An 11,769-nucleotide genomic window follows, 5' to 3' on the forward strand; every position below is an offset into this window, starting at 1 on the left:
CAGGGTAACTGTCCTAACTAAGTGTTATTCAAGGGGGGGTGAAAATCAACTACCCTACAAGTAGAAACGCGATGGCTTATATACTGAAGGGTAAGAAAGTCAGGGACTAAAGGAGAAAGAAACTAAATGAGTAACTAGAGAGAATGATAAAGCTAATATTTGGTTGCCATCGTCGATGTATCGTCGTCGGCTTTTGACGAGCGTTACACGTTTTCAGCAATATAGACATTTTTTGCCTTTGTCATTACCTCACAAAATATACTCAATTCTACATTTTGTCTTTGCGTGCTAACTGAGTAGTACGATACAAGTCCAGGAGCAACAATCACTCTGAGGCTCGCACGTCCCTTTCAACGTTGGCAGACCACTTTCGCCGCAAACTGTTCATGCCATTCTCTACATTAGCACAGATTCTTCTGCTAATCCTGGTCGGTGGTCTCCATTGCCAGCGCTTGTGCGATCACACCAGCGTCTATCGTGCCGAACATCCACCGACAATATGGAAATACACGTGCAGCGTGACCTGAACCCTAGGCCTCAATCTCCCACTCAGCCGAACTCTATCCGCAGTCCCCATATCTTTACCCCCATCTTCCCTTCCCATTCACCCCGTCCACCACTCACCACTCTACCCATCTTCTATCCTCATCATTTCGCTCCATCGCAACATCATGCCCTGTAGCTCAGAAAGCCGATATATCAGACTTGAAGGCGAGTCTCTCCATATCATCTCCGTATCTGTTTTGTGATCTATCTACAGTCATCAGCGGAAAGAATCTTAAAGTCCCGTCCGGGCGCATTCCCGCTGGCATTTACGTGTCCATCAATGTCGACTCGAAGAGACGCTGGAAATCGGCCATCAGTGTGTTATCATCTGATGAATCTGTAGCGTGGGGGGATACTCTAACTCTGTAAAGTCCATGGAGATCTCCTGACGTGATGCGAGAACTGATCGTCGGTTTATAGATCATCAAATGCCTCGCCTGCATTGCCAATAGAGATCAGGGCGTCCTATGAGCTTGGTCGAATGCTAGGCGGTGGAGAGGTCATCGGGAAACTTCAAATGTCGTGGGATGAGCTACTCGATCATGAAGATCACCCATTTGGTGAGTGATTCGCTTGTCATTCATGCACATACACTGACATCTCGTAGATCTATCGTTCCGAGCCGTGCGCGGTGTCAAACCTTCCATCACACTGAAGGTTGCTGTTGTACATGCTTGCTGTTACAATAACATGTAACCGAGAACCCCTCCTACGGAGGTCATCATGACCTTAGCCCCTATCCCACCATATGCACCGTCTTGGAAGACTTACCGACTCAACGGAGACTCGTAGAGACGCCTAGAACGGCCTGGATGCCGTTAGATGACCTAGACCAGCCTAGGCTACATCTGATCGGACCTAGATGGTCCTCGACCCGGATCATGAGGAAGCTCTGCCTCATGGTCAGAAGAGAAGCCACATGCCTTAGCATGCGCAGTTAGACTCCAAGGCATGCTACGCCTTGAGGACAGATAAGAGAGGCATGGTAAGCCTCATGCATAGATAATCGACCGCATGGCATCAGATAAGATGCCCTTGTATAGACACACTTATACCTACCTACCGAACGTAGTATTGGTCTGTGCACACGGACGACAGTATATAGAGCAGACAGAATCATGTATATTCCCTACTTGATTCTACTAGGTTTTATCCAGAACTTCCTCTGAAAGACAGTCCCAGTCCTTCAGTCTAAGCCGCACCTTAAGGAAGCCGACGCTACCTTAAGTGGAACCCCCGAACCTCTCATTCGAGAGAAGATCCCCGTCTCTCCAGTAGCGAGCCCGCTATCAGATTAGGCAATCCGCCTAGGGAGAGCTCGAACTATCCTAGTCCGTATCACTTGCGACGATCAAAACGGCGCACTATTTGATGTGAGCGACCTCGGATTCTGTCCTGTTAGATCTTGGTGATGGAACGCCAACTATAGTCCCTCGTAGACTGCGAAATTGCTCCAGATACAGATGCTGGCCACGTACGAGTTGCCAGATACGTGAGACGCGAGAGCGTCTCTTACTTGAACGATGCTATAGAGCATTTTCAGTTGGTTCTGAACCAGTGTCCGGTCAGCCATCCAGACCGCGCAACGGCTCTCACCAACCTCGCGTGGGCCCGCCTTCAAGGCTACATCCGAAATGATGTTCAAGACATTGATACTACCACTTCCATTTTCCGCGACGCGCTTGCATTGCATCCGCAGCACCATCCCGATCATCCCTTATCCCTATATAATCTCGCCGAAGCGCTCAGTTGGCGCCACTCCAAGAAAAGTACTGCTGCAGACATATGCAAAGCGGCCCAACTCTATCATGAGCTACTGCCTCTCTGTCCAGAGGGCACGTACCTTCGTGGCATCGCGGCAGGGGAAAATGGTCTTGATTATGTGATTGGGGGATGCAACAATCTTCCAACAGACGCGTCCGATGAAGGCATCCACCTTCGAAGAGTCATCCTCGAGCTCTGTCCTCTGGGTCATCGACTTCGTCCCAGAACCCTCCACGAGCTTGCGGGAGCAGTCAAAGCACACTTTGATCAGCACGGCAGCATCGATGATCTTGACACGAGCATACAGCTGGGTCGTGAAGCCATGTCTCTGTGTCCTGAGGGGCATGCTGCCCGTGATGCCTACCTGAACAACTTGGCCTTTTCACTCGTGTCCCGCTTTGAGCATCAAGGCAATCCTAATGACCTCGATGAGGCCATCTCTTTGTACGAAGAAGCACTGCACCTGTGCCCTGTTGGACACGAATCTCGTGATTCCTCATTGGACAACCTAGGGCTCGCCCTCATCAACCGTTTCAACGAACGCAGCAACATCGGAGACATGACCCGAGCTATCAGCCTCCATCGCGAGGCCCTGATGTTGTGCACACCTGGGCATCCACATCGTGACACCACGCTTCACAACCTTGCCCTCGCGCTCAAAAAAAGATATGACAAATCGCAAGTCAGCGAGGATCTTAACGAGGCCATTGATTTGTATTGCGAATCCCTTCGGTTACAGCGGCTTGATGTTCCAGACCGCTATTTAACTCTTTACAGTTTGGGCTCGGTGCTCTGCTCTCGTTTCACGGAAACTCAGAAGAATGAAGATATTGAGGAGGCCATTGCTCTTTGCCAAGAATCACTGGCGGCTCTGTCTTCACTGCACCCGAACAGGCACTTCAGCTACATGCGGCTGCAGGAGGCCTATTTGTCCCGTTACCGGATTCTACACGACCCTGCTGATTTGTCTCTTGCAGTGGAGAATTCCAGACTCGCATCAAGACATTCTACTCAAGGGTTCCCACAACGCATCGTTCGCGCATTCAATTGGACAGTTGAGGCTGAGCAGCATGGTCATGGATCTGCGCTGGAAGCCTACTCGACATTTTTTGAGCTTCTGGATGCTCATTTGGCAACACGGTTTTCGGCAACTTCACGACGCGAAGCTGCTGCTGCCTTTCATGTCGCCAGAACGCTCCCAGCAGATGCAGCATCATGTGCCATCTGCTGTGACAATCTACCACATGCAGTTGAACTTGTGGAGCAGGGCCGTGGCCAGCAATGGTCGCTAGCTTCCCGACTCAGGACTCCAGTTGAAGACCTTGAGTCAGCAAATCCGGCACTGGCGCACAATTATTTGGAGCTGAGCAAACTCGTTTCCAGTGCGGCCCAGAGTTCTGCAACAATCACCGACAGCGCTGCTGCAGAACGGGCCGCAATAGAGTATAGGAGACTTACAAGGCAATGGGAAGCTGCGGTAGCTGAGATACGTGATCTTCGGGGGTTCTCGCGGTTCCTGCTCCCACCTCTGTATGCAGACCTGCAAGCGGCAGCGCGCCAGGGCCCGGTCATCATCCTCATTGCGAGTCAATATTCATGCAGCGCCATCATCGTCCCAACTTCAGGAGACCCCCATCATGTTCCCTTACCGTCTGTCACTCTCGCAGATCTGAGCAACCTCAAGGACCGCGTCGCCAGGGCAATACGACACGCATCTACCCTGGGTCCAAAAGTGCCGCGAAACGATCTAATAGTCCTCTTGCGGACAGTATGGGACGAGATCATGCTACCCATCGTCAACGTCCTCCGGCATGATCTGAAACTCAAATACTGTCGAATCTGGCTGTGTCCAACTGCAGCCTTCACATCTATTCCTCTCCACGCAGCTCACCCGTTTCGAACGAACCCAGATGGCTCTAGGGAGCAATGCCTGGAGGATCTCTATATCTGCTCTTACACGCCAACACTTTCGGCTCTGGTCAGATCCAGACAGACGATGAAGAAGCGCGTCACTCCATCCTTCGTGACGATCGGACAGGGTCAACCGGGTGCAGGAAAAGGCAAGGCGCTCTTGGCTGTCGACAGCGAGCTCGAGCTTGTCCATAAGCTCGTCCCTGTAACGGCCAGACACACTAGTGTCTCTGGCGACGCAGCCACACGAGCAGGTGCACTCGAAGCTTTGCAGCAGAACACCTGGGTGCACCTAGCTTGTCATGGCAAGCAGGATCCTGAGCAGCCTTACAATTCGCATTTCGTCATGAGAGACGAAGATCTGACGCTGCTCGATATCATGGAGAGAGATATTCCACACGCCGAGTTCGCGTTCCTATCAGCGTGTCATACCGCCGTCGGGGATGAGGAGACACCCGACGAAATTATTCACCTCGCAGCTGGTCTTCAGTTTTCGGGGTTCAAGAGCGTCATTGGGACGCTGTGGCAGGTCGACGACTCTGTCGCAAAACACGTCGTCAAAGCCTTCTATGAAAGTATGTTCAAAGATTTGAAGGACGGAGGTGCGATGGACTGTACGAAGGCGGCCTGGGCACTGAACCGTGCTACGCACGCTGTGAAGACGCAAGTCCCGCTGGAGCAGAGGATGGTTTTTGTTCATATTGGTGTGTAGTTCCATGTCGTATTCCTATCGCCTGGTACATATTTACAAGTTGTTGATCTGGGACTCGTTGTGAAAATGACTCTGATATCATATTCTTGCACTCCAGCTATCTTACTTTTGTATACTTTGTCGACTAGAATGTTCACTTAATTTCTTGTGTACTCGACTTGTTTGCAGCCTCGTCTTCTGCTTGAGTACTTGTAGATAGTGGGAGTCATATCAGTCAAGCCTAGTACCAGTCAAACCAGAGATCCTTCAAGTTAGGCCTTTCTGCACCGTGGAATCTTAAGTGAGAGAATGGGAGTCACCGGTAATATATGGCAGCTGGCAGGAAACAGAATTACAACATGCTAAGATATGCCAGACTCGGAGATGTTCGACAATCGCACAAGCTGCTAAGTAGATACTCCAGTGCACTGGAAGTAGTATAGAAGAACGTCCTGACAACTGCTCTACTAATACATGTGACGGTTCATCGTCTCTTCGTAGTAAAATCTAGGTCGAACTAGCTTCTTCGTCGATGGGTTCACCAATTGGATATCTACCCGGGTAAAAGAAGTGCGCAAGAACATCCCGAGTCTATTTTTGGTTCTGAATCTCGAAAGACATCACGTGTGGACGGAGAGAGTGACTTCATTTTACTTTACTGCTCTCGCTATTTTAACGTCATTCTCTCTAGCTATGGATCCGTCCGAATATGGTCGTATTCAGATGATCATTCATCTTTTCGTACTTGATGCAGGGGACGTAGTGCACGGGGATTTACGCTCGGTAAATTAGCTGTCCGGACTCCGCACCACCTCCAGATTGCAGTCCACGTCCATCTTATACGAGATACGCCTCATTTGGTGATTCCCTCTTCACCCTGTTTCTTTAACCATCGACTCGACAGTCACTCTGCACTTTGTTCCCTCGAATACAACCCTTCCCTCTCGTCAAAGCTCCACATTCAGATGTTTACCATCCACCGACCATATGGAAATACATGTGCAGCGTGACCTGAACGTTGAACCCTGGTCCCTGAGCCTTAATCCCCCACTTAGCCGAACTCTATCCACTCTTCCCATATCCTTACACCCATCTTCCCATCCCATCCGTCCCGTCCACCACTCTACCCATCCTCGATCCTCATCATTTTGCTCCATCGCAACATCATGCCCGGGAGCTCAGACAGCCGGTATATCAGACTTGAAGGCGAGTCCCTCCATATTATCTTTGCATCTGTTTCATCATCCTCACACTCTATCTACAGTCATCGGCGGAAAGAATCTTCATGTCCCCTCTTGGCGCATTCCCGCTGGCATTTACGTATTCATCAATGTCGACTCGAGGAGACGCTGGAAATCGGCCATCAATGTCCTATCATCTGATAAATCTGTGGCGTGGGGGAATACCGTAACTCTGTAAAGTCCATGGAGATCTTCTGACGTGATGCGAGAACTGATGATTGGTTTATAGACCATCAAATGCCTCGCCTGCATTGTCAATAGAGATCAGGGCGTCCTATGAGCTTGGTCGAATGCTAGGCGGTGGAGAGGTCATCGGTGAACTTCAAGTGTCGTGGGATGAGTTACTCGATCATGGAGATCACCCATTTGGTCGGTGATTCACTTCTCATTCATGTGCATATACTAACATCTCGTAGATCTGTCTTTCCCAGCCGTGCGTGATGTCCAACCTTCCATCACACTGAAGGTTGCTGTTGTACATGCTTGCGACGATCAAAAGGGGGCACTGTTTGATGTGAGCGACCCCAGACTCTGTTCGGTTAGCTTTGCTGACGGATCGCCAACTATAGTCCCTCGTAGACTGCGAGATTGCTCGAGACGCAGATGCGGGCCACGCACAATTTGCCTCATACAGGGAAAACGAGAATGTGAATGTCTCTCACTTGAACGATGCTATGGAGCATTTTCAGTTGGTTCTGAACCAGTGTCCGGTCGGCCATCCAGACCGCGCAGCGGCTCTCACCAACCTTGCATGGGTTCGCCTTAAAGGCTACATCCGAAATCATATTCAAGACATTGATACTACCACTTCCCTGTTCCGCGACGCCCTTGCATTGCGTCCGCAGCACCATCCCGATCATCCCTTATCCCTATATAATCTCACAGAAGCGCTCGGTTGGCGCCACTCCAAGAAAAGTACTGCTGCAGACATATGCGAAGCCGCCCAACTCTATTATGAGCTACTGCCCCTCTGTCCAGAGGGCACGTACCTTCGTAGCATCGCCGCAGGGGAAAATGGTCTTGATTATGTGATCGGCGGATGCAACAGTCTTCCAACAGACGCATCCGATGAAGGCATCCAACTTCGAAGAGTCGTCCTCGAGCTCTGTCCTAGGAGCCATCGACTTCGTCCCAGAACCCTCGACGAGCTTGCACAAGCAGTTAAAGCACGGTTCGATCAGCACGGCAGCATCGATGATCTTGACACGAGCATACAGCTCCGTCGTGAAGCCGTGTCTCTGTGTCCTGAGGGACATGCTGACCGTGATACCTACCTGAACAGCCTGGCCTTTTCACTTGTGCCCCGCTTTAAGCACCAAGGCAATACTAATGACCTCCATGAGGCCATCTATTTGTATGAAGAAGCGCTGCACTTGCGCCCTGTTGGGCACGAATCTCGTGATTGCTCACTGGGCAACCTAGGGGGTGCCCTCGTCGACCGTTTCAACGAACGCGGCGACATTGATGACATGACCCGAGCCATCAGCCTCTATCGCGAGGCCTTGACGTTGTGCCTACCTGGGCATTCATATCATGACACCACCCTTAACAACTTTGCACTCGCGCTCCAAAACAGATATGACAAATCGCAAGTTAGCGAGGATCTCAACGAAGCTATTGATCAGTATCGCGATTGCCTTCGGTTAAAGCGGCTTGACAATCCAGAGCGCCATAAGACTCTTTTCAATTTGAGCTCGGCGCTCTGCTCTCGTTTTACACAAACTCAGGAGACCGAAGATGTTGAGGAGGCCATTGCTCTTTGTCAAGAATCATTGGCGGCTCTGTCTTCACTGCACCCGAACAGGCACTTCAGCTACATGCGGCTGTAGGAGGCCTATTTCTCTCGTTACCAGATTCTACTCAACCCTGCTGATTTGTCTCTTGCAGTGGAGAATTCCAGACTCGCATCAAGACATTCTACTCAAGGGTTCCCAGAACGTATCATTAGCGCATTTAATTGGACAGTTGCAGCGGAGCGGCATAGTCATGGATCCGCGCTGGAAGCCTACTCGACATTTTTTGAGCTTCTGGATACTCATTTGGCAACACGGTTTTCGGCAACTTCACGACGCGAAGCTGCCGCTGCCTTCCATTACGCTAGAACACTCCCAGCAGATGCAGCATCATGTGCCATCCGCTGTGACAATCTACCACATGCAGTTGAACTTGTGGAGCAGGGCCGTGGCCAGCAATGGTCGCTGGCCTCCCGACTCAGGACTCCAGTTGAAGCCCTTGAGTCAGCGAATCCGGCACTGGCGCACAATTATTTGGAGCTGAGCAAACTCGTTTCCAGTGCGGCCCAGAGTTCTGCAACAATCACTCACAACGCTGCTGTCGATCGGGCAGCAATAGAGTACAGGAGACTTACAAGGCAATGGGAAGCTGCGGTAGCTGAGATACGTGATCTTCGGGGGTTCTCGCGGTTCCTGCTCCCACCTTTGTATGCAGACCTGCAAGCGGCAGCGCGCCAGGGCCCGGTCATCATCCTCATTGCGAGTGAATACTTGTGCAGCGCCATCATCGTTCCGACGTCAGGACACCCCCATCATGTTTCCTTGCCATCTGTCACTCTCGCAGATCTGAGCAATCTCAAGGACCGCGTCACCATGGCAATACGACACGCATCTACCCTGGGCCCAAAAGTGCCGCGAAACGATCTAATAGTCCTGTTGCGGACAGTATGGGACGAGATCATGCTACCCATCGTCAATGTCCTCCGGCATGATCTAAAACTAAAATACTGTCGAATCTGGCTGTGTCCAACTGCAGCCTTCACATCTATTCCTCTCCACGCAGCTCACCCGTTTCGAACGAACCCAGATGGCTCTAGGGAGCCATGCCTGGAGGATCTCTACATCTGCTCTTACACCCCGACACTTTCGGCTCTGGTCAGATCCAGACAGATGATGAAGACGCGCGTCACTCCATCCTTTGTGACAATCGGACAGGGTCAACCGGGTGCAGGAAAAGGCAAGGCGCTCTTGGCTGTCGAAAGCGAGCTCGAGCTTGTACATAAGCTCGTCCCTGCGACAGCCAAACGCACTACTATTTCTGGCGACGCAGCCACACGAGCAGGTGCGCTCGAAGCTTTGCAGCAGAACACCTGGGTGCACCTTGCTTGTCATGGGAAGCAGGACCCAAAGCAACCTTACAATTCGCATTTCGTCATGAGAGACGAAGATCTCACGCTGCTCAATATCATGGAGAGAGATATTCCGCACGCCGAGTTCGCATTCTTATCGGCTTGTCATACTGCCGTCGGGGATGAGGAGACACCCGACGAAGTGATTCACCTCGCAGCTGGTCTTCAGTTTTCGGGGTTCAAGAGCGTCATTGGGACGCTGTGGCAGGTCGACGATGCTGTTGCAAAACACGTTGTCAAAGCCTTCTATGAGAATATGTTCTCAGATTTAAAGGACGGAGGTGTTTTGGATTGTACGAAGGCGGCCTGGGCACTGAACCGTGCCACGCACGCTGTGAAAACGCAAGTCCCGCTGGAGCAGAGGATGGTTTTCGTTCATATTGGTGTGTAGTTCTACTACGTCGTATTTCTGTCGTGTGGTACATATTCACAAGTTGTTGGTTTGCGATCCTCTTTCTTACTGTTGTAATAAAATGAGCTCAATCTATTCTTGCACTCTAGCTATACCCTATCTCGTTTTCGTATACTCTAGGTTGTATTGTTGTCGACTAAAATGTTCACCAACGCGTTCTTGTGTACTCGACTCGTTTGCAACCTTGTCCTCTGCTTGGATAGTGGGATTTGAGCCAGCCAAGCTTACCAGTTATACTAGGGATCCTCCAACCTACGACATCGATAGGCCTTCCATCCGATATGCAGGTGTCGACGTACCTCACTTTCGTGGAGGTGTCTCATGACAGAGCTTTCGATGCTCCTCTTTGCGATATCAAATTGGACGAGATAATGGTGATGTTCACCTGACCAACAATTGAGTCTGAGTGTATTTTTTCTGTCTGTCCAGCTCGCGAAGTTCACTATCTCACATATCAGGAGTGGAACATGCAGGCCGACATCTTTGAAATGTAGTTGTGGTCATAAGTGTTTACGGAGAGATTGTCCATCGTTATGCCATTGAAACCTACCTACCTGTTGCGCACGTTGATGTATACTAAGAACCCAATTTCGAGTGATGTATCAGCCGAATGTACCATCTGCAGACAAACCTATTCAAATTTAAGATGAATTGAGTGCACTATACTCGAATACTAATCGTCGTTCGCTCAATCGCCAGGGTAAACTGCACTCCTATGGATATTACGTAGGCCAACTAACCAAATTCAAGTCACAGGTTGTACTAGCAGGTCACGGTGATGCGCCATTTGATGGAAAATCAGAATTGGTGCCAGAAGCATTCAATCATGTCTGAGAACCATGAGCGTCACCCTATTTGGCCGCCAAACGCACCTAGCACTGGTCCTTTGCTCGAAGCTTGCCTTTATGTAAGTTTGAAACAATATCAATTCCTGAAACGCGGCCATCAGTCCTCGGAACGCTCACATTTCCACGAGGAAGGCTCAATCTCTTTTGACATTTTAGACGCACGCTTCGTCAGGTGAGCCGACTTTGATATGCGCGTGATGATGATATCTGAAGGAAGCTAACGTGTTCTCGTCTGTGTTAAGCGGAGATATCCAAAGGAGAACGATCAGTGGGGTAGCGAAGAGGACCACGGTCTTCATTTCATTTGACTGATGACTGATCTGATGGATACTGTTGGAGCAAAGAACTTTCCGTTGAGCCCGGGAATGTACGCGACCAATCGCGATTCAAAGATAGCGTCGTTATCTTCCTGTCGATGAACAGATTCAGATTAGTCGACGTGGTCGAGTCGGTGGAGCAAATTGTGTACTTACCTCGTAGTTGACCCAGTCCCCTTGGCTTGAGTCACGACTTTTCGAAGGCCTGTCATCTGGCAGCCGGGTAAGCCCTCTCCTCCCAAGTTCTGTTCAACGATGAATGGAAACGATGGGTATTGTAAACATCACGTTGGAGTGCCTGAAGTGCCCTACGGTCAAGATCGATGTCATTGTTTTGCTTAGAATCGCCTCTATAAACATCGGTCTTCAAGTTGTAGCTTATGCCTCCTGAGTCACGAGATCAACCTGTTCAAGTTGGGGTAGTCATACCACATGAATGAGTCGAAAGAGCCCATTCGTTGTCTCTGTTTGCGCAAACATCGTAGTTTCTCAGAGAAGAGTGAAAGTTCGTGGACCGGTAATCAGTTTGCCTGGGTGGATTTGGAGAGATGTTGAATTCTTGGAAAAATGCAAAGGTATGCTGCTGCTACGGTATGCGCAAAGTAGTGGTCAACCGGTCAAGCTTTCAAAATTTCAAGTTGTGAATCTTGTGATCGATTGATCAGACATGTGCAAGCAATATTACATAATATTGGTGGGCTAACTGGTTAAGTAAGACAAACTCCGCTGCAAACAACTCGTTCAACGTTCAGTCTCAGTACTCAGTACTTATATAAATATGCGTCGAGACACTGCACGCGGTGTGCGATCAGCGTCAGATGACGCATCGATGACGCGTTGATGATGTAGCCATGCTGGCGTTTAACCTTGAGCTTGAGACAGACTCGCTCTCCAGAG

At 50.1% G+C, this 11,769-nt stretch overlaps 1 protein-coding gene across 1 annotated transcript; it reads left to right on the top strand.

The window, feature by feature from the left end:
* Positions 1 to 460: 460 nt before the first annotated feature.
* HD556DRAFT_1529758 (CHAT domain-containing protein) lies at positions 461 to 9,686 on the top strand (the record flags this gene model as incomplete). Its single annotated transcript, XM_041309426.1, has 10 exons — positions 461 to 711; positions 761 to 911; positions 967 to 1,106; positions 1,154 to 1,212; positions 1,976 to 4,925; positions 6,177 to 6,327; positions 6,383 to 6,522; positions 6,570 to 6,667; positions 6,723 to 7,914; positions 8,041 to 9,686. Exons 1-10 carry the CDS (start codon positions 672 to 674, stop codon positions 9,684 to 9,686), a joined length of 6,567 nt encoding a protein of 2,188 aa, XP_041156110.1. The 5' UTR covers positions 461 to 671.
* Between the last annotated feature and the right edge of the window lie 2,083 nt (positions 9,687 to 11,769).

The sequence above is a fragment of the Suillus plorans genome (assembly GCF_016647745.1).
Source record: "Suillus plorans strain S12 chromosome Unknown HD556scaffold_63, whole genome shotgun sequence".
NCBI classification, from domain to species: Eukaryota; Fungi; Basidiomycota; class Agaricomycetes; order Boletales; family Suillaceae; genus Suillus; species Suillus plorans.